This window comes from Chelmon rostratus, chromosome 11 (assembly GCF_017976325.1).
Source record: "Chelmon rostratus isolate fCheRos1 chromosome 11, fCheRos1.pri, whole genome shotgun sequence".
In the NCBI taxonomy this organism is placed as follows: domain Eukaryota; kingdom Metazoa; phylum Chordata; class Actinopteri; order Chaetodontiformes; family Chaetodontidae; genus Chelmon; species Chelmon rostratus.
In genome coordinates, this window is record NC_055668.1 from 1535597 (window position 1) to 1552737 (window position 17141).

The 17141-nt window shown below is 41.6% G+C and overlaps 1 protein-coding gene across 1 annotated transcript in view; it reads right to left on the reverse strand.

Annotated features, from left to right (window-relative positions):
- Positions 1–14014: 14014 nt before the first annotated feature.
- The window catches only part of slc2a15a (solute carrier family 2 member 15a), a 29214-nt gene continuing 26087 nt past the window's right edge, over positions 14015–17141 (reverse strand). The window contains exon 12 of the mRNA XM_041947561.1: positions 14015–15852. Coding sequence (XP_041803495.1) covers positions 15601–15852 — 252 coding nt within the window. The 3' untranslated portion in view covers positions 14015–15600. The remainder of the gene's footprint in view (positions 15853–17141) is intronic.

Sequence of the window (17141 nt, forward strand, 5' to 3'; positions counted from 1 at the left end):
ACTCTAATAAAGAAGTGGAAAATAAGGGTTCTGTTGATACCAAGGCATGGTCAGGCAGACCAACATAGGTTTCTGCCACAGCTGCCAGGAAAACTGTTGCAAAGTGTCTGATTAGTGTGTGAGCTACAGCGGCACAGGGACCTTAGTCAGAAGTGATGCAAAGATGAATGCAGCATGTTATCAGAAAATACTGGAGGATCATTTGCATTCATCAGCCTCAAGAAGGACTGTGGACCTTTAGGCCTGATCCAAGACACAAGGCCAAGTCAACCCTTCAGTGGATCTCAAAGTTCACGCAAGACAACTCAAGAGTTTACAGGACCTGGAGGCTTTTTACCAGGAGGAATCAGCAGTTTTACCACCTGAGAAAATAAACATCCTGAGCCACAATATCCCATAAGACTGCAAGCCTTCACTGATGCTAAAGGAAGCAACACACAGCATTAGGAACTAAGGGTATGCTACTTTTGAACAGGGACCCTCTCAGTATTTTCTGTATTGCTGTGTTTTGTTTGATGATTCTGTGATGCCTTATAGGTCGATTTGACTTCCATTAGAAATAAAAGAAAATTATTTGAATGATCACAATGATTTCTTTAAAGAATAACTAACAAATTCTGCCAGGGTATGTCAATTTCTGAACATAACTGTAATCTAAATTCTAAACACCTTTCGGCATAAAAGTATAAGTTGAGCTGACATGTATGAACTGACTGCAGCTTCCCTGAATGATGATCCTCAGCCTGTATGTTGATGCATGTGAGGGGGAAAACACATGCATGACCACAGAGCTGTTTGTGTGGCAGCATGGCGCTAAAGCATAAACAATAGGCCCGCCCAGTCGTAAGACACTCGAAACACTTAGAGCCTGTAGCAGATAAGTGCCATATTCATCAGCTATCTGCCAGAGCATTTAAACACCCACCATCAGGGGCGTCACTAGGTTTTAAAAACAAGGGGGGCTTAGCCCCCAAGAGATGCACAGGATGTGAGTGAATGTAGTGCACAAGTACAAAACTTCAGCCAACAAAGACTGAGAAATTATTCATTATTCTTATTTCAGTCTGTGTTTAATACAGTACAACAACAAACAGAGGTTTGCACAGTAACAGTGTGTTTACATCACTGATGAAAAAAATGGCTACACTTGCGAGTTACTTGGTGGATGGAAGCATCAAAGAAGGCCGTCTGTTTTTAAGGGTGGCAAATCGGTCTAGACTCAGATGCTGAAGCTCGTCTTTTTCAATTGACATGACTGCAAGACTGTGAAGTCTTTTCTGACCCATTGTTTGACGCAGCCAGGAATGCAGCCGACGCAGTGCTAAAGGACCTTTCACACCAGCAGCTGCTTACAGGCACTGTTAGGGCAACTTGGATGGTTGCCTTCAGAGAGGGAAACATGTCTGAGTCAAGGAGGTTGTGCACAGACAATATATCTTCTGGTGGACATCCAGCCTCTGTTTTCCGGGCAAGAAAGTTTCTGGCCACCAGAACCTTCTCTGTTTTCAGCTCAATGCTGTAGTGCTTTGCAAGTTCATTCAAGTGTGATTCACTCAAGAAGTTCTCACATTTAGGACTGCATGCCTGGATGCCTTTTAGTAGCCCTGCATCTACACTGCAAAATCTTCCATTGCCAACCATCCTATACTTAATATTACTAACTATCACTACGCCCTGACTCCTACACGTCAACAGAGGTGGTGGAGTGATAATTATTAGTGTATTATTATTATCCACTGATGGTAATCATATGTGAATGAGCCCAGCTCCATGCGTGAAGTGAGAAACATGGCTGATGGCTGATGCTCCAGAAGGAAGTCACCCCAACGATAGTGGTAAAAAAAAGAGTGCATACTTAACTCTATAAACAACCAGGACCTTCACAATGCATTTCAGACTAACTAGCTAGCAGCAGCTAAGTAGCAGCGTTCTTTCAGAGCTGGGATGTAACTTTTGACCGCAAAACAACAAAGGTAAGACGTGCGCAGATTGTCTGTAGTGTGTGCGCAAGCCAGGTTTTTGTTTGTCAAACACGGAGCATTTGGTTTATTAACTACACGGGACTTTCTGCTGTCAGCTGGGGGCTTGAGCTAACTAACTGTTGCTACCAGCAGTGATGAATGCTTACTTTCTTGAAAAACCTTCTTATGTCCATCCTTCACCCCTCCGTTCACGCTCTGCTCCTGCCGCTGTGTGCTTCAGAGGGACAAACACAGGCTGCAGTTACCGACTGAGAGCAAGGTCACAGGGAAAACGTGGACTGGATTTCAGTGATGGGGACGTTCTCTATATGAAAAAGTGGAATGGATTGGATAACGACGCACTGAAGGGGCTCTCTCTTCCTTACGCTATGAAATGACATTTATGATCATATTTAAGTGAATAATAAAAGGTTATATAATTATTGATTTAAACTCATATTCTCACCACTTTGTATTGAATATGTGTGCATTTTTTGGTTAAAATTATTATTATTATTACTATTTTTAATAAAACAACCCAAATTTATTTAGGGGGGCTTAAGAATATTTTAGGGGGGCTGAAGCCCCCCTAAAATATGCCTAATGACGCCACTGAGTGAGGGTGATGGGCTTTAGCGATCAGACCCCCACACTATGAAACTTGCTGCCTCCCAATGTTCCCTCTAAGCTGCGCGCTTGTGCAATCGCGCACTGCTTGAACATACTCAGCGCACAAGAAAATCTATGCAGTGCACAAAATAAAATTCAACAGAAACGTATTAATTAATATCTATTTTTAGAACTGATATAATGTAGTTAATTAGACCAATAATATTGTTTTCTGTACCATTTTGCAACGTAACTCAATGAGCGACAGGTGTCCAGCCAATAATACCATACAGTTCACTTCCGCTACGCAGCCAATCATAGCATTGACAGTGTTTGCATTATGTGCCCTGCCCAGCTAACAACAGTGCAGCGGAGTGAAGAGACGCAAATGCTAAGCCCTTATCGAGGCGAAATGAACGGGCAGCGACATATCAACTCATCAAGCCAAGGTAAAAAAGACATGCGGTTCTTTAAGCATCCAGAAATCGTCTTGAAGTGGCACATTTGGACCAGCTGATGCGCACAAAGTCAGTCATCGACCTGGACAAAGTGTACAAGCGTTGGAGAAGCGAGAAGGACAGATGCGAACAATAAAGTAAAATTTAACACAGATTTGTGCATATTCTAGTGACATATATGTATTAATCATTAAATGCTGTTACTATTTGATAATGTATGGGCAGGGTTTCCGCTACATGTAATTCATCGTGTCGCACCGCCACGCCTTCAGAATGATGATTTTTTTTTCCAGATTTAAAACAATTTTAAATGGATATATATACATGTATATGTATATATGTATATGTATATACATTGTGCAAAATGTGAATGTTTTAATGTGAACAAAACTTTATGTCCGAGAGGTGTATATGTGTTATTTCTTCCAGAACATGACCCTCACCCATGCCACAACTGGACCTTACCCAGGCCAAAGCAGGACTCTTCCTATGGTTAAAGCAGGACTCTCACATATAACATACACATCTCATGAACAACGATATTTTTGTCTTTTTCATTTTATGTGGGCAAAATCAATTATATTAAAAGTAAACTAATGAAAATTGCTGCTGTAATTTGATTCTTTTAATAAGCCATGTAACTTGCTATGATCCAAGGTTTTGAACAGGCGTGATACTGGTGTGTGGCCACAGCGTACACATCTGATGTTGCTCACGGTGGTCCTCAGTGTGCTCAGGGAGCTTGTGTGTCTGCTCAGACACATGAAAAATTAGAGGGAACTTTGCTGCCTCCTGAACTCTTGATTCTTTTAAATCTCATCTTCAAACTTTTCTTTTTGTGGAAGCTTTTGGAAATGTTTGATACATTTCTGCCTCATCTGGTTTTATTTTGAGTTTGATTTTGTAAAGCTTTTTCTGCTCCAATGTGCTATATAAATAAAGTTAATTGTTGTATTATTATTATTATGATACATGCATTTTTTCTGTAGTGTGGAAGTCAGTGTCGTATGCCAACACCTATGGCATCTTAAATCTCCTGGACTTTTGCCTGAAAGGCAACTCCTTGCTGACATTTTCACCTTCTCAGCTTGTTGACGTGATGATATTATGATTACAGCTCACCTTGGGACGACACACCTGTTGCAATAACTGAGCTGATCTATAAGACTCAGTGTTTTCACCCATTGTCTTTTTTGCACCTTTCATTCATTTTGAATGCTGACCTCCATCCAGTTGCAATGAGAGTAACTCATTCATGTCGATTTGGTTGCGACCTAAGCAGTGTGCATGTGTTTCAGCTGAAAGACTGTGATCTCTGCTCTAAAATGTCCATGCAGCCAGTCACACAGATGCTGTCATTAACCTGCACTTGTGCTGATTTGGTCAGCCGGGCTGTCAATCACCGCTGTTCTCAACACACCAAAACAACCACTGGAATATAAAGTAGTCACATCTGTGACCTTTTTCTTCCTCTTTATAATTATAAGACACACTTTGTTTTTTCTGCTACAAGTCCAACAGCTTTATTTCAGGCTGTTAACAATCCTATCTACACAAACAAGACACTTTTGCCACCACCTAATTCCATCAAGTCAAATACAATTTGTGTTGGGTTTATTTTAAATTTGTTTATTTTATCAAAATGATTCGTTCTTTGGAGTTACATTTCATTTTGTTGTTGGAAAAAAATGTAAAGGTAATTTATGAGACGGAGGGTCATCAAATTTCAAAAAATAGCCTCCTGCAGCTCTTCTTCTTTGTCTTCTTCTTTGTCGTGAGTTGGATGTTTTCTTGCGTCGGTTGTTGGATGTCTTTGTTCCTTGCTGCCTCTTCGTGGGCCCATATTTTGTCTTTGACCAGCAGCATCCGTTCCAGCTCTTTCTTTTCTTTTTCCCACTGCTCTGCTCTTCTGGCCCAACTCTCTGACAGTGTGGACAGCTGCTCTTTGCACTTGTCTCTGTCGTCTGAGAGCTCCTTTCTAAAGCTCTCCTCTCTCTCAGAGAGCTCCTTCTGGTGGCTTCGGTCTTCTGCTGCCAGCCGCTCTCGTAGTTCTTCGCAGGTCGCTTTGCTCTGATTTAGAGCCGACTCTGCGTCAGTCAGCTGGGCCAAGGTGACGATGTAAGCATTGGTTCGAGCTCGTCTTTTCTTGGTGGCCCTGCTGATCTGTTTGTCTTTCTGCACGAGGACCTCTTTCAGCTGGCTCACTTCTGCCTGCCACTTCTCATTCAGGGCTGTCACTCCACTGGAGGCTTCGAGCTCTTCTACAGAGGCTCTCATCCTCTCGGGTTCGTCTTTGAGGAGGCTCTGATTAAGAGAGACCAACTCCTCAGCTCTCTTTTTCAGGTCCTCCTGTAGCGCCCTGCGCTCGTGGTTCCAGCTTTCGATGGCTTCCTCATGTGTGCGCTTCAGATCGGTGACACGTTGTTGCAAATAGCCGATCCATTCGTCCCTCTCGCCGATCCCCTTGATGGCATTCCGGAGATCGGCCTTTAACTTTTTGTTCTCCTCCTCTGCGCTGGAGAGTTTCTCCCGCAAGGTCCTTCTGTCTACCCATCTGCCACTGTCCTGTCTTCTTGCCATTGCGGTTAATGTTGTTCTGAACTGATGATCTGATGTTCTCAAAAAAAAAAGCTAAACTGTCTCTTAATCCAACTAGTCAATATTCCAAAAGTGAGGGACTGGCTTCTTGGCTCTGGGGTGCCTAAGTATAGACAGTGACAGTGACATCAAAGATCAAGGTATGCCCTCAAGGTATTGACTCCGCCTTAAAAAGAATGCACTTTTGAAAAAAAAAAAAGTGCATTCTTTTTAAGGCGGAGTCAACTTCCATATATGGGCATACCTTGATCTTTGATGTCACTGTCACTGTCTATACTTAGGCACCCCAGAGCCAAGAAGTCAGTCCCTCACTTTTGGAATATTGACTAGTTGGATTAAGAGACAGTTTAGCTTTTTTTTTGAGAACATCAGATCATCAGTTCAGAACAACATTAACCACAATGGCAAGTAGACAGGACAGTGGCAGATGGGTAGACAGAAGGACCTTGCGGGAGAAACTCTCCAGCGCAGAGGAGGAGAACAAAAAGTTAAAGGCCGATCTCCGGAATGCCATCAAGGGGATCGGCGAGAGGGACGAATGGATCGGCTATTTGCAACAACGTGTCACCGATCTGAAGCGCACACATGAGGAAGCCATCGAAAGCTGGAACCACGAGCGCAGGGCGCTACAGGAGGACCTGAAAAAGAGAGCTGAGGAGTTGGTCTCTCTTAATCAGAACCTCCTCAAAGACGAACCTGAGAGGATGAGAGCCTCTGTAGAAGAGCTCGAAGCCTCCAGTGGAGTGACAGCCCTGAAAGAGAAGTGGCAGGCAGAAGTGAGCCAGCTGAAAGAGGTCCTCGTGCAGAAAGACAAACAGATCAGCAGGGCCACCAAGAAAAGACGAGCTCGAACCAATGCTTACATCGTCACCTTGGCACAGCTGACTGACGCAGAGTCGGCTCTAAATCAGAGCAAAGCGACCTGCGAAGAACTACGAGAGCGGCTGGCAGCAGAAGACCGAAGACACCAGAAGGAGCTCTCTGAGAGAGAGGAGAGCTTTAGAAAGGAGCTCTCAGACGACAGAGACAAGTGCAAAGAGGAGCTGTCCACACTGTCAGAGAGTTGGGCCAGAAGAGCAGAGCAGTGGGAAAAAGAAAAGAAAGAGCTGGAACGGATGCTGCTGGTCAAAGACCAAATATGGGCCCACGAAGAGGCAGCAAGGAACGAAGACATCCAACAACCGACGCAAGAAAACATCCAACTCACGACGAAGAAGAAGACAAAGAAGAAGAGCTGCAGGAGGCTATTTTTTGAAATTTGATGATGTTTTTTTTCCAACAACAAAATGAAATGTAACTCCAAAGAACGGATCATTTCGATAAAATAAACAAATTTAAAATAAACCCAATACAAATTGTATTTGACTTGATGGAATTAGGTGGTGGCAAAAGTGTCTTGTTTGTGTAGATAGGATTGTTAACAGCCCGTAATAAAGCTATTGGACTTGTAGCAGAAAAACCAAAGTGTGTCTTATAATTATAAAGAGGAAGAAAAAGGTCACAGATGTGACTACTTTATATTCCAGTGGTTGTTTTGGTGTGTTGAGAACAGCGGTGATTGACAGCCCGGCTGACCAAATCAGCACGAGTGCAGGTTAATGACAGCATCTGCGTGACTGGCTGTATGCACATTTTAGAGCAGAGATCCAGAAGCTGCCGCTAATGTTCACTCCGCTCTTACGTTACTCTGCTGCGCACTGTAACGTTAGCAGTAGTTGTGAGATGTAGAGCACTGGGATGTTTATTATAATTTCGGGAGAGTTTTCTGCGTTTACCTTGGACACATGAGTTTGCTCTCCGGAGCCTGTCATAACGAGAAAATTTCGAATATCAGCTCCGATTATCGGCATGTACAAAAAGATAAAGTGTGAAACGATGGTAAAAGAAGAAAAACATCTGTCCAGTAAAGCTTTTTGATACCACAGAGATGACAGAGATATCTATTTGTAACCCTGTTGAAATCCTTATCCATAATATTAACAATGAATACTAAATAGAGAATAGATATGTATGTTTTGGTTAAAGCCTTTATTAAAAGCGTTAAAACAATATTTCATGAAGGTTAAAATAGTTAGATTTAACTAAGTGGTTTAAATAGTTTAGTTAGATGAAAAAAGTTAAAACGTAACAAATAAGTTTAAAATGTTTAAAAGACATTGAGGTGTATTGTGAAATATTTCATTTTATTTTGAAGGAATTCTTAGGGAAAGAGGAAGTACTGATTGAAAAGAGGAAAAGAGGTGTAATCCTGGTCTGTAATGGGTCAAAAGGTGTGATTGATGGGTCAGACAGGAAGAGAGAGTGAGATGGTGCGAATGCGGAGTTTTTTTTAAAGAAAAATAAAGAAGAGGAAAAAAGACCGAGATGTTGGACGACGAGTCACCTGGCGAGTAGCATGTAATTGAGAAGTAGTAGTTTCAGTGTCTAGAAGATTGTTGGTTTGATATTCTGGGACTGGATAACTGAACGTGACTGAACAACTAGAGACACCTCCACTCGGAGTTTCTGTACTGTTGTGAACGAGTCGGATTCGTAGCTGCATCGGAGTAGCTAGCATCGCTAGCAGAGTGAGTGTGCTAATGGTCTCCGCGCTGTGGAGCTAAAGCAGCTGCCGCTGTGAGCAGAGCATCGCCGTTTCCTCTCGGACTGTGAGGATTCGTCTGGATCGTTGCCAGTGTGAGACGTCGGTCGGATGGACGTTGCTGTGGACCACCTGTGGATTGCCCCGCACTCAAGCTTCATCTCTCAGGCCTGCAACGTGCTTTGTTTCGGGTTTGCCGGCTGTGTGTATGTGTGTGTGCGTGGTGTGGGCCCACTGAATGTGAGTTATTACAGAGGGAATACAATTATTTGAGTGTTTAAACAGTACTTACAAATGGTTTAAAGGTTCATTTATTCAAATTTTGGGGGTAATTTTATTTAGAGTCAACTAATTTTATTTAAACTTAAAAGATATTTCATTTATACTTAAAGGGTGATTTCCTTGATATTTAATAAGTATTTTCTTTGAGCATAAAGCATAAATATTGGTTTGACAGTGAATCTGATTCTTTGTGCATGAATTGTTTCTGAATACCAAGAGAACAAGGACATGAAGATATTTTTCCATGAAGTGTTTGTTTGTTACATTTAAGTGAAAGTAAATAATTGATTATTGTTTTTTTTAAACAGAGTCTGGTGTAATATTTGTTATCATTTCTTGAGTTAAAGGTGTAGTTAGTAATCTTTTTGCCAGTGGGTTTTCATCACTATTATTCTCATTTAGGTTATTGACATTAGATTAAAGAAACACAGGACAATCAAAAAATGAATACTAATCAGGGGAGAGTCCCGTATATTATTTCAGAGAGTTTATTGCCAGTTACAATAGGTTTATTTACGAACTCAGGGCCCCTCTCTGCTGTTCTCGGGAGAAGTGGGCTACATATTGATCTACAATCTCATCCCAGCTGAACTCATCGTTCACAGACTGGAGCAACCAGAGGAAACAGTCACACAACAGCCAGCGGACAGAAAAATAACATTTACAGGTCCAAAGAACCAGCAGCTGCAGGCCCTCAAGGCTCAAAAGGTGAAGCGTAAATGAAATCATCTGCCCAGAGATGTTCCAGTCCTGTAGTCCTGCTGTGCAGAGGGTTGGACATCGAGGTTTTCTGTGTCTTTCCTCTGGAAACAAGTCTGAAGTGAAGACAGGTGATGATGGACTCAGAGGTCATGACCCTCAGTCTTTGCGTCTGTGTGTAAGACAGGATAATCACAGTGTACTGCACTGTGTGTACTTTGTGACAGTGTGTGAATTGAGCAGTTGGAAAGCTTGAAGCGACTGTTCAGAGCAGAGGTGAAGTCCTTGAACTGAGCAGGAGAGACTAAAGAAGAACATTTAAAGTCCAGTCAGTGGTCGTCAACAGCAGCAGGTCAGGTCCTCCATCTGTGACTGCTTTCCATGATGTTTGGTCGACTCCTGAAATGTTGCTGCTGTTTCTGGTGATTGATGTGTACAACAATCGAATTCTGTAAGATATATTTTCCACAAAATTCTGTGCTGATAGAGCAGGAAAAGTCAGTTCTAGTTGAATTGTACTGTACAAGTTCTGATTCATGTTAACACATATAATATAGGATATATTAATGAATTGAACAGCACTCCAACAGACGGCCATTTGAAAAAATGTTACAGTCAAAAATTAATGTCTCAAAAGCTGTTACAGAAAATAAAAGTAAAAGCCACAATGAGACACACATGCTTTCAATGTGAAAACTGGAATTATGTCTCTGTATGCAAAAATGTGTGAATAGAGGTGATTCAAAAAAAAAAACATGCAGAAGAAGGAAAAGAATAAGTATTAAGAAAGAAATGGACTGAAGACAAGTTTGCTTTCAGTCGCACAATAAATGCTTCAGGTGGTGGTTACACCCGTCAGACTGAGACTACACAGAGCCAGAGCAGAAAATGAGGGCCAGTCTGTGGCCTGAGAGTGTACCAGTGGTAGTAAATGAAAATAGGGGAGCTTCGCTGTGTGTTCAGTGGCTCTTCACCCTTAGCAAACGCTGCTGTCGCTGGGTCAAACAAATGTAGCGCTAGCTCCCTTCAGTTTAGTTGTTGTGAGCAGGGCAACAATACTGCAGCTTAAACAGAAACATTTCAAGTTGCATCCTTTAAACAGCGGTCCCCAACCACAGGACCAGGACCAGTCTGTAGGTCATTTTATACTGGTCCGCACAAAAAGACTAAACTTATTCCATTTCTTATCAGTTATGTTTGTTTTATTTCCTTATTGATCAGTCTGAGAGATGTTTTACTTCCAATTACATCTGTCTGTGCTTCACGCATGTCAAGGCTTGTCTCCGTACACGTGATACCCAGAAGCTCGCTAACATGAGTAAAAAAACATGTCTTTGGAGAGCTTCTTTGCAAAGGGGAAACGGCCCAACAAGGAGACAGAAGAGGGTATGACTAACTGGAAAATGAAAGCTGCATTTAACAGACAGTACCAGGCAGGGGCGTCACTAGGTTTTAAGAACAAGGGGGGCTTAGCCCCCAAGAGATGCACAGGATGTGAGTGAATGTAGTGCACAAGTACAAAACTTCAGCCAACAAAGACTGAGAAATTATTCATTAATATTATTTCAGTCTGTGTTTAATACAGTACAACAACAAACAGAGGTTTGCACAGTAACAGTGTGTTTACATCACTGATGAAAAATGGCTACACTTGCGAGTTACTTGGTGGATGGAAGCATCAAAGAAGGTCGTCTGTTTTTAAGGGTGGCAAATCGGTCTATCACTCTGTTGTGACTCAGATGCTGAAGCTCGTCTTTTTCAATTGACATGACTGCAAGACTGTGAAGTCTTTTCTGACCCATTGTTTGATGCAGCCAGGAATGCAGCCGATGCAGTGCACTAAAGGACCTTTCACACCAGCAGCTGCTTACAGGCACTGTTAGGGCAACTTGGATGGTTGCCTTCAGAGAGGGAAACATGTCTGAGTCAAGGAGGTTGTGACTCCTACACGTCAACAGAGGTGGTGGAGTGATAATTATTAGTGTATTATTATTATCCACTGATGGTAATCATATGTGAATGAGCCCAGCTCCATGCGTGAAGTGAGAAACACGGCTGATGGCTGATGCTCCAGAAGGAAGTCACCCCAACGATAGTGGTAAAAAAAAGAGTGCATACTTAACTCTATAAACAACCAGGACCTTCACAATGCATTTCAGACTAACTAGCTAGCAGCAGCTAAGTAGCAGCGTTCTTTCAGAGCTGGGATGTAACTTTTGACCGCAAAACAACAAAGGTAAGACGTGCGCAGATTGTCTGTAGTGTGTGCGCAAGCCAGGTTTTTGTTTGTCAAACACGGAGCATTTGGTTTATTAACTACACGGGACTTTCTGCTGTCAGCTGGGGGCTTGAGCTAACTAACTGTTGCTACCAGCAGTGATGAATGCTTACTTTCTTGAAAAACCTTATGTCCATCCTTCACCCCTCCGTTCACGCTCTGCTCCTGCCGCTGTGTGCTTCAGAGGGACAAACACAGGCTGCAGTTACCGACTGAGAGCAAGGTCACAGGGAAAACGTGGACTGGATTTCAGTGATGGGGGCGTTCTCTATATGAAAAAGTGGAATGGATTGGATAACGACGCACTGAAGGGGCTCTCTCTACCTTACGCTATGAAATGACATTTATGATCATATTTAAGTGAATAATAAAAGGTTATATAATTATTGATTTAAACTCATTCTCACCACTTTGTATTGAATATGTGGGCATTTTTTGGTTAAAATTATTATTATTATTATCATTACTATTTTCAATAAAACAACCCAAATTTATTTAGGGGGGCTTAAGAATATTTTAGGGGGGCTGAAGCCCCCCTAAAATAGGCCTAACGACGCCACTGCCCACCATCAACAGCTCTGAGAGACAGAGGGGAGGAGAGAAAGATGAAAAGAGAGATGAGGACAGAGAAAAAGTGACACATAATGAGGAACTACAAAACTTGAGGAGTGATTTGTATATGAGTTTAGCTATATTATTAGAGAATAAAGGCGGAAATCTGGGAAACACGAGAGAGATTTCCTTGTTTCAGAGATGCAAAGCAGTGATGCTATTCTAGCTGCGCCACCATACATCAACTGTGCTTTTTTACAAGCTGTATACAGAGAGCATTCAGCACAATTACATTCAAGCATTACATCCAGCATCACATTTGGATGATGCCTTTTTCCTTTTTATGCTGAATGGATCATTACCTTGGAAAACAATGAGTGCACCTGCTCAGACACTTTCAGGGCTGTGTGGCGATAATATAAGGATTTCTGTGTACTCTAATCTGACCTGTGATTACTCACTCTAAATGTTAATATAGCTGTCATCTCAGTGCAGCGACACTGGCGTTACTGTTCATCTGATTAACAGGCATTGTTTAAAAACTAAAATAAAATTACTATAAAACATAAAAAACCTAAAAAAGACACACAAAATAAATGAATGATAAATTCAGTTGCATTAAAATTCAGTCTAGGGGATCACAGAAAAAAGGAGGGGGCAGAAAGCACACCTTCTCTGTAACACCTGCACTAAATTGGTGTGTTTGTCAGCTTTTGTCAAAATGGTTTTCAGAGTAAAGTGACATGAACACATGAGGAAACATGTTTTTCCTTTCTGATGAGACGATAAATGCAGTTTGACTATGTCTGAACTCTGATGGGGTCTGAGAAAAAAGCATGAAAACATGCGGATGAGGATGAACACTGTATTTCTGCAAACCCAACTCTGTGTTTGTTCATTTGGTCCTTTAGATATTGTCATTTATCTTAATGTTTATGCTGTCAGCTGGCTTCACGGGTATAAAGCAGTGATTTGAGTGAGGGTCTGTGCACATGTCCATCAGTCATCTGTAACTGATAGTTGTCAGTTCCTCTGAGCTCCTCCACCAGGATGCACCACTGTGTGAGCCCCTGCAGGACGGAGCGTACCTCCTCATCCCAGATGGAGGGAGTAGATGGCCTTATGGTCTACGGCTGTAGACAGGTGGTGAAGCTTCAAATCTAAATAATTCCTCTCTGGGATGAAGCAACACTACTGAGCATTTACATCATTTGTGTGTGTTTGTCTTTTTCAGCCTTTTCAGACATGCATTTTTGCTAAGTTCATTCGTCTAACATTGTTGTGATATTTTTGTACCTTTTCTGTGCTGTATCCTTTTCCCACATGACTGTTTCCCAGTTTCCCCCACCCTTTCTTCGTCTTTGGTCCTATTACAGCAACTGTACATGACTGTAGTGGACCTGTTGCTGCTGGGTCATCCATTTGGTTTTATTACTCAGTGATGTTGGCAACACTCTTTCTGTCTCTGGCCTTGTTGCATGGTAACTGTCCTGTGCCACCCTGCTGTAATGCCATCAGCACCAGTGACAGCCACTTGGCAGAGGACACACACAAACACACACACACACACTTCTGACATGTGAAAAAGAGTAAATGCATGCACTGCTGTTCTGGACTTGCTCACAACAACGAGATTTTACAACTATTAGGCAGCTGCTGACCATGTTATCATGAGGCTGTATGTCCACACGTGCCATTCCCTTAAACAAGTAACAGACTTGAGTTCACTTGCTTAGTAACTTGCCCGTTACTTACTGTAGAGCTGATACGAATCAAACAAAAATGCACTAAAACCCACTTCAGGATAAAGTCCTAATGTGTAGCATTCCACACCAAGCTTTGAAGTATATCCATTTAATTTAATTTCTAGTTATCTTCCAACAGTTCAAAAATTCTAATACATATTTCAGTGTATTTGAACAACCTGGATTTTTGTTATTTATTTACAAGTGAAACAAAATCAACATATAACTTTACAATAAAAAGATGGCAGTCAAACATGCATAAATATTGGGACTTCACATGATAGATCATTTTTTACTGCAATATACAAAATATATAAAAAATGCATTTTTAAAAGGTTAATTTCAGTTGCACTCAACACACACACCCAATAATTTCCCACGAGCTGCTTAGTCCACAAGCTCGACCCTGACATGTATTTATTGTTTACATGCTGACGTGTGAGACACTCAAGTATACAGTTTAAGCATTGCTAGCATTCAAACAATGGGTACAGGTATGTATCCCCAATAATACCAACCCACCTTTAAGTGTCTGTTTTACAATTTGGATTTTATTGTTGTAGTTCTGATAAACCAGTCTGGCTTGTATTACTATTACCAAACTGTACTATAAACATCCACTACAGTTTTTCTGATGTCTTTGATCACATTTTTGTGAAAAAGCCATGTTGTAAGAAACAATTGTTTTCCTTTGAAATACTTTTCTTTGCATGGAAGGCTTTGATTTAGTTTACTGGAGCATAATTCAGTTTCAGTAAAAATAATGTCTTATTATTGCAGTTACGCAAACACAGTTCAAAATTCACACTGAAAGTTAGAGCACCTTAAATGTTGCTACTAATCCCTCATTGAACAGCAAAACAGTGCTTTGTATGTGTAAACTACATTAAGTACAGTAGGCAAAGCAGGAAGTGAGTAGCATACCTGTCAAGAAGCTGCTGGTAATAGAGACAGCTGTAAGCAGAGGGTGATGATGAAGTTGATGGAGAGACAGTGTAAATACAGTCAGTGGTGGAGCATGTTTCTGAGCCTCTTGGACTCACTTGTGCTTGGCAGATTTGTTTCTTTTCCCTCTGTCTGATTAAAAGACTAAAATCCATTGCTCAAGCCCCCTCCCCATCTGGTGAGACACTTGCACACATTTTTAGCCTTTTTGGCTGGTACTCCATCCCTCTGAAATTCATCCATCTTTTTCTTGTTGTCTTATTGGTGGGTGCTATTTGAGTGAAAGACTTGTCGGCATTCAATGTTACAGCTGATGTTGTACATACTGCCACCTGTCCCCGCCAGAGGACTTGGCAGTTATGCCTCCTGTCGATGTGACAGCCAACCTATTTTTTGTTTGTTTCAAAAGGTTGCAAATATGGGAGATTAACAGAGAAATATTTTAACAGGAGGACAGCGGGACAGAAAGGTAAAATATGGGAGAATCCCATGAAAAATGGAGTTGACAGGTATGTGAGATAGATACTGTCTTCAAATAAGTTTGTCAAACCATCTCAGCTATTACCTTGGTGAATACAGTTTGATTAGTATTGATTAGAAAAATGACCAAACCTCTGACAATAAGACCAAACTTTAAATTAACTGGAATTTTTCTTTAATGGCTCAAGTAGACTGAAACATTAAATTGATTAAGTTGAGACTTATAAGTTCATACCAGAACCATACTGTACATTCAGCAATTTTTGAACCTATGTGTGATTCAAGTCCAGCTTCACTTAGTCCAGGTAAGTTGGTGTTTGGTTAATGTGCACATATCAAACCAGTGGATGGAATGGAGCAGAGAAAGTAATGAATGGTTTTGTAGCAGTAGTAGCAAGGACCAGAAGCTCAGTTAAGGAACAGAAGAAGAGCTGTCGAACTCCAGCGAAGCATGTTCAACACCACCGTAGCCGTTCATCTTCTTCAGCTTCAGCTGGTCCCCAAGGATCCCCTGGGTCTCTAGGACTGCCTCCTTCTTTGAAAACATCCTGCTTATCTCCATGAAGGTCTTGTTTTTGGTCTCTGGGATCACAACGTGAACATAGATGGCCACGAAGATACAAATGGTGGCAAAAACCAAGTAGCAGTAAGACCCTGCTGACATCTGATTGTTGGATGTGGCAGATGGATGGAGGTCCATTGGAAGGATTGAGAGATAAGGAAATAAAAATTAGATGAGAATGAGGGTCTGAGAATTGACACCATGTCTGTTCTGAAGAACTCACATCAGACTGTGAATAGTCATGACAGAAGTGATCAATGAATTGTCAGTTTAAAGAACTATTTTTGATAAAAGCAGAGGGGACTCAAAACAGAGACGGAAGTTGAAGAAAAGGTTAAGAATTCAAGCTGTCATAGGTTAATAGAGAGCAGACATGATGCAGCAGAAGGCCAGAAACAATGACCATTCAAGTTTTAATCTACTGGGAAACAGACTTTTCTGAAAGTTCATCCAATTTAGAGAGTCATAATACAGAAGCGCCTGAAAATCAAGCACATAGCACACATCACATCAGCCAAACTCCACCGTTCAAGGTGACATGGAAGCTTGAAAGTTGGGAACATACAGATCCATCCCATCCCACATGACGTGAACATGGTATAATCACACATGGTATAATCAACTAGGCATCATCCACTGACCTGAATTGGACTATACTCATTTCAAATGACATTTGAATTCTGAGAAGATGATTGGAATGCAGGTGAGGTAAATAAAACATCATCACTCAGTGTTTTTTTACTGATCCGTCATGGCATCTTGATGTCCTCCAGTTCCTGTCTAGCACCAGGTGGTCTCCACACAAAGCTGATGCTCATGGTGGGACCATGTAGGGCTCAACCTGAAGCTCACTTGAACAAATGTTTTCAATTTCTACAACGGAGTGCAGTTGACCAAGATTCAACCCTCCTTGGATAACCATGACCTGGATGACTGAGAATCTTCACAGACTTCCCAAGCATACCCTCAGAATGGTACGGGAGTATGAAAGGACAACCAGGAAAATTGCAGACTATAGACACCACCTACGGTTTAGCCCGAGAACACAAACTGCCAACATCTGGTTTCTACGGTGAAAGGCAACAGAGCTAGAATGGTCTTAAAGAAGCATGGAACCAGCTACAAAATGAAAGAGTGAGTACACTGAAGCCGGCGACTTTTTTCAGAAACTCTGTGTGTCACATCTGCCCCGTGCATTTGTGACACACAGAATTGTGTAGTCACATTATGTGATTCCATTATATATAGTCTGTATAGTTTTATGTGTATGTCGTTGTAGGGAGATGATTTTTGCTACCAGAGGGCATCGCCTCTTATCGCCTGAGACCTGTTACCTGTTATCAGTTGCCTGTATCATCAGCAATGGGGAGCTTCAAAGACAAAAGCATGGC